This window comes from Marmota monax, unplaced genomic scaffold (assembly GCF_021218885.2).
Source record: "Marmota monax isolate L192 unplaced genomic scaffold, Marmota_monax_Labrador192_F-V1.1 WCK01_AAM20220418_F8-fsc00148, whole genome shotgun sequence".
Taxonomy (NCBI): domain Eukaryota; kingdom Metazoa; phylum Chordata; class Mammalia; order Rodentia; family Sciuridae; genus Marmota; species Marmota monax.
The window spans coordinates 4006842-4024592 of NW_026693034.1; the positions used below are offsets into that span (position 1 = coordinate 4006842).

Genomic DNA, 17751 nt, shown 5'->3' on the forward strand with positions numbered 1-17751 from the left:
GTTTGATCTCCAGTGACAGGACAGGGAGGGAAAAGAGAGGACAACATGGCAGCTCATCAGCATGCGGGCCTTTGTGTGGAAGGCACTGCAGTTGTATTTTTGTTTTTGTTTTTTTTTTGTTGTTGTTGTTGTTGTTTTTGGTACCGGGAATTGAACCCAGGGGTGCTTAACCATTGAGCCACAGCCCAGCCTTTTTTTGTTTGTTTGTTTGTATTTTATTTAGAGACAGGGTCTCACCAAGTTGCTAAGGGCCTCACTAATCTGCTGAGGCTGGCTTAGAACTTGCAATCCTCCTGCCTCAGCCCCCCCAACCCCAGTTGCTGGGATCACACTGTGCACCACCACGCCCAGCCCTGCAGTTGTGTTTTTTAACTAAACAAAAAGCCTTAAAATATTTTAATTTTCTCTGAATTAGTCCTTAAAAAGAAGAAAGAATGCTTGCTCACCATTGCTGTGGGCTACTGCTACCCCTGCAGAATGACCACCACCTCTAGGATAGGTCCCTGTGAGTGACACACTTGGCAGGGTAGAGGGCACAGGCAACATGGGAAAGGGCCGTTAGAGGACCCCTGGATTTCTCAGGAAGGATGGAGAAATTGTGATCAGATGAAAGCAGCCAGGGGGCTGGGGCTGGGGCTCAGTGGCAGAGCGCTCACCTGGCATGTGTGAGGCCCTGGGTTCAATCCTCAGCACTGCATATAAATAAATAAAATAAAGGTCTGTGGACAGCTAAAAAATATATATTAAAAAAATAAACAAATTCTTCAACAAAAGGAAAACAGCTAGGTGTGGCCCAGGTGAGCAGCAGATGCCAAGAGCAGCCTCCCATGTCCCCTGACCCTCGGGTGCCCTCTGGCTGGCTGCACAGTGTGGGTAGAGAGACGCCGTGGCTGGGTCTCAGGGTTCTTGTCCTGATCTGCACTGGTCAGTGGGTTGGGAGGCAGGAGAGTTGTGTGTATTGGTAAATACTTGGTTTGGGTCCCTGGGTCCCTTGCTGCCTTAAAGCCAGTGCGTGGTGAAGGAGGCGGGCCTCGTTCTCCCCTGACAATCCTGGATCCTCACCCAGACCCTGTGCTCTGAGGTCCCTGTCAGTGCTCTGGGGCCCTGTGCGCTCTGGCGGTGTTTCTCTGGCTAGGAAGTGTTCTCCTGTGACCAGGTCCCCGGGGTCATGGCCAGAGGGCTCTGCCCACTTGCACGTCACGCACACACTTGGGCTGTTCCACACTTGCTTATGTAAGTTTCATACATACTCAAGAAAGGTGCACACTTGCACACTTCATGAGCATACTCATGTACATTTTCATTTTCTCAGAAATGTGACTCACCTGAGTGTCATGGAGATGTGCTTGTCCTGCAGCAGACAATGCAGAGCCCAGGGGTGACCTGTGCACCTCCCGCTCTGGGGAGAGCCCAGTGCCTGGCTGATGCTGGCCACGGGCCTCCCCAGCCCTCCGTAGTGTGGGTCTCCCAGGGAGCTGGTGTTGGGCCCGGAGCTCCTTGTGGAGAACTGTGCTCACAGCCAGGCCATCCCCGGGTGAGGGACCAAAAGAAGGAGGCCAGCACGGGCACCAGATCTGGAGATCCGGCCTCCACCGAGGATGACTTTGTGATCCTGAATGAGATCCCGGTCTCCTGAGCCTGATGAATGTGACAGATGGTGTGCACCTCAGCAGGGCACCGAGGCCATAATGGCACGCCAGTGAAGGACGACCCAGCGCCCCTGCTTCTCGCCCCAGGCAAGTGTACCTGGTCCCTGGGTCCCGTTGCCTCTTGGCCCCAGAGTGACAGACACCGCAGAAGAGCATGTTCGTGACACTGCTGCAGACGCTGGCTTGACTGTCTCCCCAGGGTGGCTTTTGTTTTAGGTTATTAGATGCTCCCAGCTAACTAAACCCGCCCCCTTCATTCAGGGACCCTCTGAACGATCGTGGGTTGGAGACCTACTGACAGTGCCATGCGATGCCCTCGTGTCACGCCCTCGTGCCACGTTGAGGCCTGGTGGGCCATGTGCTGTGCCTGCTCCTTCAGACCTGGCTTCCCCGCAGCCGGGCAGGACCCTGTGGGCACAGGACAGCTCTCGGGGACCTGCAAGGCTCAGGGCTCTGTCTCTCCTCCCCGTTCCAAGCAGATGTCCTTCAGAATAATTCCCACCTGGCTGAGGCCTCGTGCCCTGCGTTCCCAGCATTCTCAGCGCCTTTCTTTTCTGAGAGTTCTTGGCATTGGGGTCCCTGATATGAAGTTAAGGGAGTATACCGCTGGCTTCCCCAGGGCCACGTGCCCACTTGGGACTCCAGTTCCCTCACTGGTGCTGAGATCCGTGGGGTGCTGCTCTGTGGCTGGACTCTCCTCCACTAAAGGGACGGCGGCAGCTTTTGCCCAAGCAGCAGGACACCCTGAGAATGCCCCCTCAGCCTCCCCTTTGACGAAGCAACAAATGAGAAGAAGCATGTCCCTGCAGAGGAGCCCGGGGAGCTGTGCTCTGGCCTGTGTGCACCGCGTGGCTGACGAGGGAGACGGGGCCTGAGATCCGCCCACCCTCCTGGCAGAGATTTGGTGTAGCTCAGGGTTTGTTTTTCTTTGTGAAAAGCTCCGGCTTGTCTTTCTTTCTAAAGCTAAGCAATTTTTTGTTTTGGTCCAAAATGTAAAAAGAACAGGAGATCCGTGCCCTGTCATGTGTGTGGCCCTGCTGCCGCTGTCGCCCATGCTCCCAGCCGGGCTCCAGGGGCACTGATCCTCTGGCTGCTTCTGCCTTCTTTCTGTCCATCATCATCAGCACAAGGCTTCTATCCCCAAGTAGCCTCATGGCCCAGGGCAGTTGCTGGTGCACCCATCATTACATTTCTGTTCTAGGAGATAAGCGGGAGGAAAGGCGGATGGGCAGTGATCCTTTCTTGGTGGATGTCCGCCCACCGCTGCAAAGACCCTGTAAGAGCTGCCCTGCAGGCTCCGCTCAGTTCGCTGCTTGCCCCCAACAGTCTGGAAAGCATGTGGCTACCAGAAGAGCAGGGGGAGGGGGAGGAGGCTGGGCTGGGCTCTTTGGCAGAGCGCTCACCTGGCACCGTGAGGCACTGGGTTCCATCCTCAGCACTGCTCAAAAAATAAAGAAATAAAATGACGGTATTGTGTCCATCTACAACTAAAAGGGGAAAAAAGAAAGGCAGGGCAGGGGCTTGGGAGGTTGCCCACCTTCCTGCCCCCCAGTGCCCTCTCCCCTTCCTGCTTGTTACCTCTCACTGGCTTCCCCAGGGCTGCATGCCCACTCGGGACTCCGGTCCCCCCACTGGGAGCTGGGATCCGTGGGGTGCTGCTCTGTGGCTGGACTCTCCTCCACTAAAGAGACGGCGGCAGCTTTTGCCCAAGCAGCAGGACACCCTGAGAATGCCCCCTCGGCCTCCCCTTTGACGAAGCAACAAATGAGAAGAAGCATGTCCCTGCAGAGGAGCCCGGGGAGCTGTGCCCTGGGACAGCGTGGTGGAGTGGACTGCTCTCCATGCCCCACCGTGCCACCGCCCATGGCTACGGGCCGGGCACCTGCTTTCTCTCTGCTGACTGGCAGTGCAGCTGGGACCAGCCTCCGCAGTCCCCTCGGGCCTCTGCCGTGTTGTCCTTGCTTTCGAACCCCCGCCCCCAGCTGTGCTTCAGTCAGGGCTGGACAGCAGAGTGGCCAGTGGTACCTCTGTCTCTGTCCACTGTCAGCTTCCTGGGCTCTGTCCCGCCCGCCCAGGTTTCAGCTCTTGGGGGAGCCCACCCACCACCTGGAGAGGGTCTGGGCCTGGCTGGGTGTTCCATATTAGGAAGGTACCCTGCTGGCAGTGGTGGCCGAGGCAAGGGAGGCATCTGTCTGAGCCTGTGGACTTGTCCCCGCTTTGTTTGGACAGACGGAACTTGTTTTTAAATGGCAAAGACCTCCCCCTCCTGATGAGGGGTAGTCAAGGTTGGGGCTCACTTCTGAGCTTTGCCGTCCGCCGTCCCCCAGGAGGTGGCAGGAGGGAAGGTTAGAGCCAGGCGTTGTCTTGTGTCTGGCCCGGGACATTCCTGTGCCATGCACACTACTGCTTTCATTGCAGGGGACGGGCTGCCGCTCGCCTGGCGGTGATGTGGGCTCCTCCCCGGAGGCCCTTCCCCATCTGCCCTCGGCTGCTGGAGGCATTTCCTGGGCGAACTTTGACAAACTCAGGCCTAAGCCTCTCGAAGTTGCCAGAATCCAGGGAGTGAGCCAGCGCCTGTTCTCCGTGTGTGCCCACGGCCCCTGCTGCTCTGAGCTTCAGCTGCAGCTTGTCCCAAGGTCCTGTCTCTGCCTGCTCAGGTTCACGGGGAGTGAGGGCACAGCCTTCGTGTGACATCCTCAGACATGTTTGTGTGTAATCCTGGGGTCCAGAGACTGGAGTGTCACAGCTGTTGAGACCTGCAGCACTCAGGTGGCTCCAGCTCTGGGGGCAGGTGCTCCTCCAGTCACCACGCTGAGCCCCAACCCTCTGGGTCTTGCTAGGGACCCTGAAGCGCAGCGTTTCTGCTGAGTGCCAAGGGCCAGGGCTGGCTTCGGCACTCCCTGGACAGCATGCCATTCCTCTCCCTTGTCCCTCGTTCCTTATCCCTCATCTGGCAGGAAGCAGGACACAGAGGAGGAGCCTGCCCAGTGCTCTCTGGGCGGGTGACACGAGGTGGTCTGTTCACAAGGGACCCCTCTGTGGGCACGCTGACTCTTCGGCCTCACAGGGTCTTGGACTTGAGACCCCCCCTTTCCTCCTGCTGGATGTCCTCTGACTCTGGCTGACTGATTCTCCTAAATGCCACAGGATCAGAAAGGCCTGGCAGTTCCTCTGTGGCTTTGGGGCATCCCGGACAGCGTGGGTTTCCACCAGCTCTCCTCGGTCACCCTGGCTGTGACTGCCCCTGTGTGGCATCGGCCTCTCCTGCCTTTGCTGATAAGTTGTTACACACATTTGTCTCCTGATGGACTTTAAAGTCCTGGAATAAATGCATCGCTGCCTCCTGCCCGTGGGCACCAGCTGCGTGGGCTCTGTGTGCACATGAAGACGTGCCTGGGGGCCACCTGGTGTGTTGGGTGGCTTCCTGGAGGAGCCTCGTTTATTGGGAAGAGAGAGCCTGCCCCAGAAGGAGGAGGCTCTGCTGGCACAGGGAGTGGGCCAGGGAGCTGGATCTAGGGAGGCCGCTGGCTGGAGCAGGTGGCCTTTGGGACCAGCCTTGAAGGATGTGAGTCTTTTCAGATGAACCGTGTCTGGCTCTCAGTGTCCACGGGTGCCCAATGAGTAACGATTAAATTGAATTCCTGTGGGTGACATTTAAAGATCCCTAGATTAAGCCATTTGGACTTTTAAAAACTATTTTCTTTAAGTCAGCCCAGAGGCAAAAGGGAAAAAGCACCTGGGCTGCTCCTCGCAGGCGAGCTTAAAGCGGCTCTCTGAGCCCAGCTGCTGCCGGAGTCCCCCGTGCGCTCGGCCAGTGTGCTCTTCTGCAGCCCCACAGCACCAGAAGCCCATATTCTGCTTGGAACTGAACTTTGGGAGGTCAGGACTTTGGCTCCTCCATTCACCTGACTGGCCGATCTTTGGTGTGCTTTAGGCAAATTGGATTTTCAAAATTGTAAAGCTTGGGAATTTGACTTACAGACACAGTGATCGGGGCTGGGCGGCGGGACAGGGAACATTGTCTTAATTCTGACAAATCTCTGTAGAAGGATGGGTTGGTCCCCTGGGAAGGACGGCCTGCCCCCCGACCATCATGTCTGCCCCTCTGTTGGCTGCCCTGCCAGGATGCCTTGAGCTTCCACCCTGGGCCTGGGTCCCTCACTGATTTCCCCTCCTGTGGCCTCAGGGGGAGGTGGGGAAGAGTGACTTGGCAGCCTGCTCTCTGACCTTCAGGATCATCTTCAAGAACACCTTCAAGGGCTTTCTCCTGGAGCTGGTCAGCAGAGGCAGGCGTCCTGGCTCCCTGTTGGCACTTGGATTCACCAGGGTCTTCACAGTTCCACAAACTTGCCCAAGAACAAGCTCTTTAGAGCAGATGATTCCCTTGGGAGTTCTTGTTAAAAATGCAGATTCCTGGGCCACCCCGTCACCATCATCTGTGGCTCCCCCAGGTGGTCTGAAGGAAGGGCCTAGAAGCCCTGCAGCTAGACTTGGAGACAGTGCTGCAGTGTTCTTCCTGAGAGGGCAGGTGGCACAGCTGCGGGGCATGACCCAAGCACGTGCTTTTGAAGCACTGCTCCTCTCCTCCAGTGCGTGCTCTCGCGTTCCCTGTTCTGGAGAAGGGACCACCGCATTTCTGCCAGCATCTTGGCTTTGCCTGTGGGTGGCCTGAGGAGGACTGTAATCAGGAGCAGAGGTCCCCCGCCTTCCCACAGCGAGGCTCTTGGCTTCTGCTCCTGCTTGGAGTCTATTCTATTTTTCAAAGCTGTGCTCAGGCCTTCTTGCTGTGCTGCTCCCTCTGCCCTTGGTGTGTCTGTGCTGTTTTGTGTGGCTTCTCGGCACCATAACAGGTGCCATAGCCACAGCCGCATTGACTCGTTTTGGGAGTGTTTTAGGAAGATATATTAAATTTTTAGCAGAAGATATTTTGGGGTAAAAACATTTAATTAAGATTGTCATATTCTTTGCTGTGGGATTTTATATGTAAAGGGTCTTTCAAAGCCATTTCCTAAAGGGTCTTATTTTTCTTTGGCATTCTTACAAACACATAGAGACCCTGGTGCCTTTGGTGCTCCAGTTTCAGACCTCCCAGAAAGATCCTCTTCCAGAAAGGGCCCCTCCCGGAAAGCCGTTGGCTGGTGTATGCAGAACACGCTGGCTCAGGGGACGATGGGGTCCCTGAAGAGCTGTTGGTGGCCTCTTGAGCTATGCTTGCTGTGTCCAGCCCTTGGGTGTCCTGGGGCTTGACCACTTTTTCCTTTGTGGGGCCTGGCCCTGGGGGCTCCTCCCTCCTGAAGCCTGGCCCTGCCCAGGATAGGACACTTCTCTGCACCCCACGGAACATTGGAAGCACCTATTACCAGTCCTCTGCCGGCTTCTTCCCCGTTCTCCTATCTTCTGTCTCTTAAATGAAATAAGAAAGGCCAGCGTGACACACCTGTGCTGCCCAGAGGTTTCCGTTCCCATCCCTGTCCCGTGGAGTCACAGGAAGTGAAGTAGACGTGCACTGGCCACTTGCCCCACACAGCCCTGTGCTCGTGGCAATGTTCATGGCACCGAAACCTCCAGCCACAGGGAGGAAGGATTGTCCAGCAAATGGCCTGGGGCCCCTGAGGTGTCCAGACAGCCCTTCTCAAACCAGTTCCGTTTGGTCTCGGATGCTGAGCCCCTGCGTGGCTGCGATCGGTCTGCAGGTTTCCTTTGTCAGCGTGGAGTGGACATTTTCCGCGTTCCTTCGCTGAGTGGCATTTAGTGGGCCTGTCTTGCCTGCGAGACACTCGCTGCATGTGCTTCCCACTCCTTGACCCAGAATCTTTCCTTGACTACCCACAGGAACCCCCAAGTTTTCAGAGTGCTCAAGGTGCCAAGTGGCAGTCGGCCCTCCACCAGGAGCAGGCAGGCACTTTGTGTGTCCATACCCTTTTGGTCACTAGGTGGGTCTCTGGCACCTAGAATGTTCTAGGAGATCTGCGAAATCAAGGGAAATACAGCGTTTTGAAAAAATCTCCCAAAGATGGGTGGGTCTGGGGCAAACCCCAGAGCTCTCATTCCCTTGCTGACCGTGTCATCTTCTCAAGTGTCACTTTGGAAATGTCACGTGTAAGTTGCAGTGACATACTAAGATGGTGAGGCAAGCTTCACCATGGGGCCAGGGCAGGTGCAGGGACCACCACAGCAGGGTCTGGTGGGGCAGAGGTTGGGCCAGGCTCCTGGAATATTTTAATTTTGATTTAAATGTCTTAAGAATGCCGTCCTTGGTAGCTTCATTTATTACATAAAATTAACAGAATTTTGATATTAAAAATTTACAGCTCATATGGAAAGACCGGCCCTCCTCTGTCCCAGACCTGTCCCAGGGCTGCTGGGTGCACTGCCACATCCCGGGCTTTGAGTGGCAGGCTGATGGCATTCGCCTTCCGCCTCAGCGACCCCCCATGTCCCACTCAGAGGTCCTTGGTGGGGTTTGAGCCTGCCCATACCCTGCGCCCTGTGGACAGTCCCAGCTGGGAGCACCTGCCACCGAGCAGGTCAGAGGGGCTGCCTCCAAGGTCCCAGGTCTCTGCTTCTCCAGGTCCCCTCGCCCAGAGAGGGCGGGGCCAGCAGGACTGAGCTGGAGTTGGTCTTGGGTTTTAAAAGCCTTTGGTCACAGAGGAAGGTTTTCACACCCAACTTTTATTGTTTAATTCATCAGTACATGTGGTTTAAGAAGCCGAGCAGCCACACAGGGCCGCAGACAGCTGTCCCTCAGCCGCACTGTGCCCAGCCCGCCCCGGGGACTTCCCTAGTACCACGCCCCGCACTGCTGTCTGTGTTTCCCCGTTTTGGGCCTCCGGCTTCCTGTTAGAGGGGAGGCTGACCTGGCTCTCCTACCCCAAGCCCTGCATCCCACCCACCCCCCACCTCCCGCTCAGTGGCCACTCAGTGGATCGTGGGACTTGGCGACAGTCATCCAAGCCCAGGGTCCGTACCGTCCCCTCCTTCGCCGTGCACCTCTCCCTCCCTCCTGATCTCAGCTGGCTCACCTTCCGTGTCCCCACTGCAGATCTGTCCCTAGATGCTGATAGCAACCTGCCTAGCAGTTGGGCAGCATGATGCATCCATTTTTAGTTCCCAGAGACCGTTCATCCCACAGCCCTGGCCCTCTTCCAGGCTGGAAGAGGTTACTCTCCTGCACTGAGGCAAACCTTTCCCTGCAAAAGCAGGTGTTTCTCTTGAGGCCTCTGCACATCGCCTGTTCTGGGGCTTTGTGTCATGTTCCTGAACTCTTTGAAGTTAGGTTACAGGATTGGTTTTGTGATAGGGGTGAAGTGTTTTTCCTTATCATATAACACTCTTCATATGAACTGACGTGTTGTATAACCTGGCACTTTCTAGTGTGTCACTATTAGCCACTGTCCACTCTGACCCATTGTGGCTGTTCCACCTCCTGCCATCACACCCACAGTCTGCCTGTTGGGAAGAGGAGACATGAAGAAGACACTTCATTCCCTGCAAGGCCACACATAGCCCATTTGCACCTTGTTGGACAGCACATAATCTTGTAGGTACTAGAGAGGCAGAGAAATGTCTTTATTGGGTGGATGTGTGTCTGACTAAAGCATTCACTGTGGAGGCAGGAGAGGACATTTTCAAGGCCAGCAGTCTCTGTCACAGTCTGCCTTTTCAGACAAGCATAAAAACCATCACCCTCGCTGTCAAAGGAGGCAGCCAAGTGCCCACAGTGACTGCATTCCACAGGATTTACTCTTGGGAGCTGCACTGCACTTCGCCTCTGCGCGGGGCCCGCTGTCTTCCCACGTGGGTGGAGGCGGCTTCGATGCCGCCTGCAGTTGTGGGCCTGGGTGGGACGGCAGGAGCCCCCACCTGCTCCTAGTTGTAGTCTGTCTCAGTAGTGTCGCCGGTGGCTGCCACCTGAGCGAGACTTGGAGCCCCTTTCTCCCACTGTCAGTCTGTCCTCTTGCTGGACAGCTCAGGCCAGGTGGAACCTTAGCTCTGCACACTGCCCTTGCGTATGCCCCAGGCACGGTTCAGACACCGATCCCGTCTCTGGGGTCTGCTCTCGGTTGCTGTAGGGGAAGGGTCACCCAGTGCGGGAACACGGCCTGCCTTCAGCAAGTGCCCAGTGCTCCCTCCAGGCCACAGCGGGGGGTGCCCCTGCCTTAAACATGGTGCTTGCAAGCCAGACTTGAGGTGGCCAGCCCTCTGCAGTGGAAGGACATGGGGACAGCAGTCCCCTCAGCCACAGCTCTGTGGGTGGGCCCTTCTCCCAGGTGTGGGATTCTTCGCGGCTGCCTCGTGGAATGACCGATTTTCCTGCTCTGCCTCCTGGGCGGAGCCACTGAGGTTTGCTTTATTTCCTTGTCTTTTCCATGAGGTTTATTCAAGTCTGTCATGAGCCTTGGCTCCTGGGGGCCTGTGGGGACTCATGGTCCTGCAGAGCGTGTCAGTCCTGTTTTCTCTACAGAGCCTTGTGTCCTGCGGCTGCCTATGTCCAAGTCCCAGCCCAGGCTTCCACAGAGAGCCAGCACCTCTCCACTGGGAGGAAGAGGAGCCCGGGGAGGGGGCACTTGGTGCTATTAACACCTTCCCCGGGAGCTTCCACTCTGCCATCTTGTTACTTCTTTGTGTCTAAAATGAGGTGAGCTGTTTCTCCTTAGATCAGTGAGAGTGAGGTGGGTGCCTCTTACTTTCCTGACTCCCAGGACCAGAGTGAAGTGACCTGCCCGATGTCACTGAGGCCCAGTGGTCGAGCTGTGACGAGGACCGACCACAGCTCCCACACAGAATGCGATGGCAGTGTCTTCTCCCACCAAGGCGGCTCCAGTCTGCCCACTGTCCAGGAGCCGCTGGCCGCCAGTGGATGGGCAAGGGGCCATGGCTGGAGCAGACAGGCTGGCAGCAGCTTCAGGGCCAGGCCTCTTGTCAGAACCCTTGGACGGGATCCACCTGCCTCCCCACCCGCCCCTCAGTCATCCAGGGTGGAGGTTTTCAGCCAAGTGCTGAGCGCTGGTGTTCCCCCACGGGGCCCGCATGCTGGCCACGCTCTGCTCCCAGCCTTGAGGACAATCAGTGAGGATGTTTTAAGAGGCACTCTCCCTGGCCCCCCGGGGACACCTGCTTTGTGGGAACCTTCCTCAGTGGGTGGGCTGACCCCAGCAGGGAAGGACAGGAGCCATGTGGCTAGGCAAGATTGTGTTACCTTCCAGAAGAGACTTCAGTTGCAAAGCAGCTCATCTGCACTCGCCTCGGGCCCTGAACCCATGAGAACATCTCTGGGAAGAGCGGGGCGACCGCAGGGAGCAGAGGGCACTTGGTGCCTGCCCCTCCAGGTCACTGCCTGCCTTGACAGTCTTGGAAGAGTGAGTCAGGAGCTGAATTTGAAGTAGCTGTGACTGCCCATGTCATGAACAGGCCTGCTGTTAGCTCCACTGGAACACTGCCATGGTCCCCACAAGGGTCGTCCTGCACCCAGCAGCTCCAGGCGGCCTGAGGTTTGGCCACTAGTGTCCTGCCAACATCCCAGGCCTGGAAAAGCTCACATTACTAAGAGCTAAGTCTGTGTGCATGCTAGGTACAACCTTAGCTTTTGAACTGGAACTGTGCTTAGAGGTGGTCTCTTCTCCCCAGACCCTCCAGTTCTGTTGGTTAAAAAGCAAAGCAAAACAAAAACAGGACAGGACAGGTTCTGTCGCAGTCATTTACGGCCAGCTCTGCGCGAGCAGCGCACCCCACTTCTAGCATCTGTCCCTGGTTCCTGCCCAGCAAGACTCAAGGCCGGAAGTGGAGGGAGGGGCCTGGAAATCAGATGGCCCTCGGCCCAGAGCCCCTCTGGGGACGTGACCCTCTCTGGTCTTCACCCCCAAGCTGCGTTCTCACAGATTCCTATCTGCCCCTGACCTCGGCGTGGGCCAGAAGCCACATCCTCCTTCTAGTTGGCCTCCATGTTCCTGGGGTCCCTGGTTAGTGCAGGGACCTTCAAGCATGGGACTGTGACCTGCTGACAAATGGGGACCGGGGTTGGTTTGGCAGCTTGGCCACAGTGGATGGAATGCGAGAAGGAGGCACACAGTCAGGGTCTATGGGAACCGTCCCATGTCCTCATGCCTTTCCGCTTGGCATCAGTAAGTCACCAGCACACAGGACAAGCGTTTGCTCCTTCACACCGTCATTCGCAGAGGGCCGCATCTTCATCTGCTCAGCTCATCGGCAGGGGCCCAGCCAGACCCCTGACTCCAGCGTCTTTTCCTTCTGCACTTGGGGACACGTAGCCGGTGCTCAGACTTGGCTGTGAGCAGATGTTGGCTCCCCAGAGCCAACACTGTTGGGCCTCTGGATGGTGAGCCCGTAGGCTTCAGAGGCATCTGAGAACAAGGGCTGGTGGTCCCTTCTGCCCAAGTGCTGATGGAGGAAACCACTCTGGGGAATCTAACAAAAGTGGAAATGACATCAAGTGCCTTAGGTTGGACTTGGGAGCAGATGGGGCAGCAGACTGCCTGCAGGCAGAGCCCTCCCGTCCTTAGCACCAGGCTCCTAGGCAGTGCTTCCCGGCATGCTTCTCACTCCAGACAGCAGCTGCAGCCCCTTCCTTGGGCTTTATATGTGGGAACATCAGCATGGTGGCCTGTTGCCCAGCACCCCTGGGAAGTCAGCTGCTGCTGATGCCCCCTCTCCAGTTCCCCTGGCCAGAGCCAGTCCAGCCTGGCCTGGTGTTTGAAGTTCCCATCACCTGTTGGTGTGGGAAGGCGGCCTCCCAGGGAAGGTGTGGGGAGCACGCGGGGCCAGTCATCTCCTCCTCTGCAGGGCCCTGGGCAGGGGTGGACTCCTGGAGCACCATTCTCTTAAGTCTTGTTTTTAGAACACTGTTTGCTAAGAGCAGGAGGATCTTGGAGGGAAGGGCGCCTGCCCAGGTCTGCATCTGCGTGGGATTTGGGGCAGATTCCCTGTTGCTCCGGAGTAAAATCCAGGGTCAGGAGCAGACTGGGAGCCGCACTGGCGTGGCAGGTATCTCCCCACCCGTGGTCTCACGGTTGTCATGGTGGGGTGCCCCTGTGAAGTGCTGGAGGCAGGATGGGTGATACTCAGCTTCCCACCTCCTGTCCACTTTTCAACAAGGAGCCTCTTCTAGAGAGTTGTCCCAGGGGCCAGCATAGCTGGTCCCGCACGGCCTTATTTATTTATTTTTTTTAACTGGCTTCTCAGTTCAGAAATCAGAAGGTGTGCTGGGTAAACAGTGCCCAGACTTTGATAAGCAGGAGTTCTGTGAACTTTGCATTTTCACTCACGCGTTCACCTGAGCACACGGGCGGGCGTGGTCTTGGGTGTTGGGAGCACCTCCCTGGGCTCCAGGATTGGATTTGTTTGCACGTGGCCATGTCCTATAGGAAAACCAGGGCCGCAGGTTCCCACCCAGAGCTGGCGGTGAGAGCGCTGTGAGCCCCTGTGAACTCCGGGCCCCTGAGTCTCACTCCTAGAGAGTCCAGGTGTGCACAGGGTGAACCTCTTATTCCGTCCCAAGACACTTGTTTTATACGTCCCGGTGGCCCCAGGGAGTCATATCCATAAAAATCTCTACAAAATGTCATCACGTCCTTTGAGTTATTTTCCACATGTGGTAGGGAAGGAACCCCACCTGGGCAGCTGCCTGGTGGATGTAAAGGGGCTGGGCCTGTGTGGAAGCCCCAAGAGTGGTGGCATCATGGTGTTTGGGGTTTCTCTCTCTCGTGTTCACACACAGAGCTGATGTCAGCATGAGCCCACATTTACATTCCAAAGTGTCCTAAGGAAAGCATGAATGTGCCACCCTAGGCACAGAGTAGACTGCAGCGAGCACGAGGGCTGCAGGCTACGGCCAGCGATGACCGAGACTGGCCCCTTTGGGACAGGGCTTCCTTCCTGGGCCCTGAGCCTGATCCACTGCTCTCCTCCTGTTGCAGGTGCACGTTCCGATTCCCCAGCACAGCCATCAAGATCCAGTTCACTTCTCTGTACCATAAAGAGGAGGCTCCAGCATCTCCCCTCCGACCACTCTACCCTCAGATCTCCCCGCTGAAGATCCACATTCCGGAGCCGGATCTCCGAAGCCTGGTCAGCCCCATCCCTTCCCCGACCGGCACCATCAGGTAAGTGGAACTCCTTGCCAACACGGCGTGGGCAGCGGGCCGGGTGACTACTTGGTGGGGTCTCGCTGTCAGTGCTCCTGCAAGGAGAGGTCTCTGCCAGCTCGCCTGTCATCCAGCTTGACTGACGCTGCCTTGCCAGGCTCTGTGGGGGCAAGCGCAGGGAGACAAAGCAACATTGAAAACGTTTTTGTTTTCTTTTACTAAAAACATTTTTCTTTCCACATTTGTTTTTGGTGCATTAATTCTACATCACGATGGGGTTTGTTGGTACATATCTGTACACACACACAATATGGCAATGCAATTTGGCCAATATCACTTTGAAAACATTCTAAAGTAATATTTGCTTACCAGGAGTTGAGGAATTTTGTTTTTCTAAACTGCATTCGTGGAATTTTTTTGTGAAGTGATTGAAATTAACTAATTGTTGTCAGATTATATGATACAGAGGTAAAGCCCTGGGGACAGGTTCTGGGGCACCCGTGTATATGAGCTTCCATTGTCGCCCCACCTCAGTCACACAAGTGCTTCTGGGGACAGCCTTCAGCCTTCGCACCCAGCCCAGGCCCTTCCGTGTGCTCCTGTCCCCTCATTCAGGACGCTACAAAGATGTGGACTCGAGGGCCAGGATTAGTAAGTTTTAAAAGGTCTTGGTGTGCCATCACCAGCCTCCTTAAATACAGCGGCTTCCCCTCGCAGCTGCGCAGGAGTGGGCCTGAAGGTGCAGTGCATGTGCAGTGGGGTGCAGTGGGCGTGGTTCCCGCCAGCCCCGCAGCTTCTTCTGCTCTGCATTGGCAGCAGAGGTGGCCCCTCGGGGGCTCTGGCAGTGTCCGGTATTGTTTGGAAGTGGTGTGACGGGGTGTTGTTCCTCTCGGGATGCTGTAAACCACATGCCGAACCCCACTCTGCAGAGACAGCCACCTGGAGGCAGGAGGAATGGTCTTGGCTTCCACTCAGACCAACCCTCAGACCCGGCACCCCCTTCCTGCTGGCCAGCTTCACTCGGCAGTCCCTCTGGGCTGCACGCCGCACCTCTCCAGGCCTGTGCAAGAACCCCAAGTAGTCCTCTGTCTGCAGTCCCTGGGGGTGGGATTCCCCAGCAGTTACTCCACTGTGGGCGCCTGATTCTTCCTGAGTTTCTACCTTGGAATTCTTTTCAGAGGCCAGTCACTTGTGTTGGAGTTGATGGGAGTTGTCCTGTTTCCAGAGTCAGCACGGGGTAGTCTCTTTGGGGTGGCCCTGGAGGCGGCCACCACAGAGTTCAAGTCTGGGATCTGAGTGTGGTCCCAGCCATGTAGTCAGTGGTTGTGCACCTTCAGGCATGTCCCCATCTGTAAAGCCAGCCCTAATAGTTCTCTGTGGTGTCAGTGATGGTAAGTGACAATTCCCTGACACAAGGACATTCGATGCTTGTGCATTAGGACTTAGTCCTTGGAGCTTCATGAGAGATTGGTGTTTTCTTAACCCCATTTCATATTTCTGGAGTGGTCCTGTTCCAGCCCCTGAACTCTGCGTTGACCTCCTTTGTCCCTTCAGACACCTGGCTTGTGTGCAGTCCCGACAGTCAGCCCAGGGCTCGCTGTCAAGTGTCGTGACCATGCTATCACATTCACTTGTGTGTGTAGTTCCCATGCGGGTAAAAAATTATAGCTTGAGACCCCAGGCAGCCTCTGTGGAGACAGTTTGGCAGTTCCCAAAAAGGTGACTCAGTAGTGCACTGTCACGTCCATGCAGTGACTCAGCTTGTGTTCACAGCAGCACTATTCAAGATGACTCCAAAGTGTAGACACTGCAGACGTGTGACCTGTCCCTACAATAGGCAATTACATGGCCAAGCAGAGACCTGAGGTACTCTTACTGGTCGAAGGGGTCGGGACATGCCATGGGCAGAGGCAGGACGTGGGCCAGTGGATGCCTGGTCAGGGTGAAGGGAGGGGTGTCCACCGGGAGTGGGATGGGACCATGTTCAGGAATCATAGATAGTGGCGTGGTCACTCCCTAAAACCACTGTATTGTACACTCAGTGGGCAAAGTGTGTGGTGTTGACGTGCATCTCAACAGAGCTGTTGGGAACCACATGTGGAATTAAATCTTGATCCAGTATCACCTTAAATCAGCTGGTGGAGTGGAAGCCAAGACCATTCCTCCTGCCTCCAGGTGCTCAGACCTGCTGATTCTGCCTGTGTCTATTGCATTCTGCAGGCAGCAAAGGCCTTCCCTGTCCACAGGAAGCCAGACCATGCAGCCTCTTAGGGACCCCTGAGGGGTGAGCTCACCCCTCCTCCTGCGACTGGTGTGGGCTATTAGTCATCAGTTTACAATCCAGCTGAACAGAAGCTGTTTCAGAAAGAGAAATGTTTGGGTTTGTACATAGCAGACTTACTAAAATTATTTCACAAATAAAAATAGCCACCAGCTGGTGAAGGTTGAGTGAAGGCTCAGGTGTGGAGTCGTCTCTCTGGAGCCGGTGGTGATGGGCACAGGGAAGCTCTGGTTGGCTGGAGCTTCTCAAGAGTCCCAGGTCAAGCAGCTCTGGGTTTGTGTGTAACCTGCTCTTCCTGTTGGAGCTGGAAGGGTCAGTGGCCCCTGTCCCTGCCCCCAGGTTTCCCACCAGGTGAGTGGGACTGGGTTCCTGGGCGCCTGGTGAGACTAGGGACTTGGGTTCTGCTGTGTGTGTGGACCTTTAGTGTTTCAAGAAGACCTTTGTTGACACCCGTTTATCTTAGCGCTTTGGAATTCACTTGAGAGTTCAGAAACCTCAGGCCTTGGGGTTGGCTTGCCAGGGTGCTTTTCAGTTTGAGTTTCTTTGTGGGGGCGGAGCCGGCGTGTTTACAAACATGCCCTACCCTGCTCTCCCCGCCAGGTCCCGCGGGGCGGGGCGGGCCGCCGCTCCAGCACTTTCCTAATTTGGTGCGTCTTCGCCTCGCGCTTCCCCATTGGCCGCCGAGCCTCTGCGCTGGAGGACCTCCAGAGCCGGCTCCTCCCTGGCGCAGCTGGCCCCGAGCCGGCGGCTTCAACTGGTCCCCGGTGGCCGTGGCCTGCGGGATCCTTCCCGAGTTGAGCAGCGGCCCGGGTCCGGCCCCGCCCCAGGCGGCCCGCGGGCTCCCTGCTCCAGGTGGGCTGTGCTGCCTGTGGTTGTGTGTTCGCTGGCGTGGTTTCGGGGTTTGTCCTGCCCAGAAGGACTGCGCCCAGAAAATGAATGAGTGCTCTTTGAAATAAATTGTGCGACTTTTAGCAGCACTCTGACTTTTCTTTTTCTTGTAAAGAAGTGTTTTTAGGAAAGAGCGAATGGGTTAATCATTTTCCAGGCCTTATAAAAACAGAGGCCAGTCTAAGCCATGGCCCTCAGACTTTAAGAAAACCTCTGGATTTACACAAGAGGAAAGGCAGTGGATGGGGGATGAAGAGACAAAGGAAGTGGGGGTGGGAGAGAGGAGAGAGCAGTTCTACAAACTGCTTCTCCCCGGCCTCTCTGGATTGCCCCAGTGTGGGCCTCGCTGGGGAGGTTTTATTACATAACATAAAAAGTGGCTTGAGTCTGAACCCCTTAAATCATGGTGCTCGTGCCCAAGCTGCGCCCTGCCGCCAGGTGTGTCACCCTGACCTGACCTGACCTGCCGGGTGTGTCTGGGTCTTAGGGCCGTTAGCCCGGTAGTTCCCCATCCTTGCTTTCACTTTCCTTGGTTTCGGTTACCCAATGAAGTCAGGTTCATTCTGAAAATACTCAGTGGAAAATTCCAGAAGTGGAATTTTAAACTGCACATCATCGTTCTGAGTAGTGCCAACCTGGGGCCTGTACCTCTGTCCCATGTGTCCGAGCAGTGTGCCACCCACCCACTCAGCCAGGGCACCACAGTGGGGCGTGCTGGGCTCCAGGCAGGTCCCAGTGCCAGAGTCGTCTGCGAATGGGGCAGGCCCAAGACAGGCTATTGGGTGCTTCCTTTAGGTGAAAAGAGGAACATTTCCCACACTTGTGGAGGGGG

The 17751-nt window shown here is 56.2% G+C and overlaps 1 protein-coding gene across 1 annotated transcript in view; it reads left to right on the plus strand.

Annotated features, from left to right (window-relative positions):
* Foxk1 (forkhead box K1) overlaps positions 1-17751 on the plus strand; it is a 61782-nt gene that overhangs the window by 25663 nt on the left and 18368 nt on the right. Inside the window, exon 2 of the mRNA XM_046453620.1 lies at positions 13583-13768. Within this exon, the coding sequence (XP_046309576.1) occupies positions 13583-13768 (186 nt within the window). The remainder of the gene's footprint in view (positions 1-13582; positions 13769-17751) is intronic.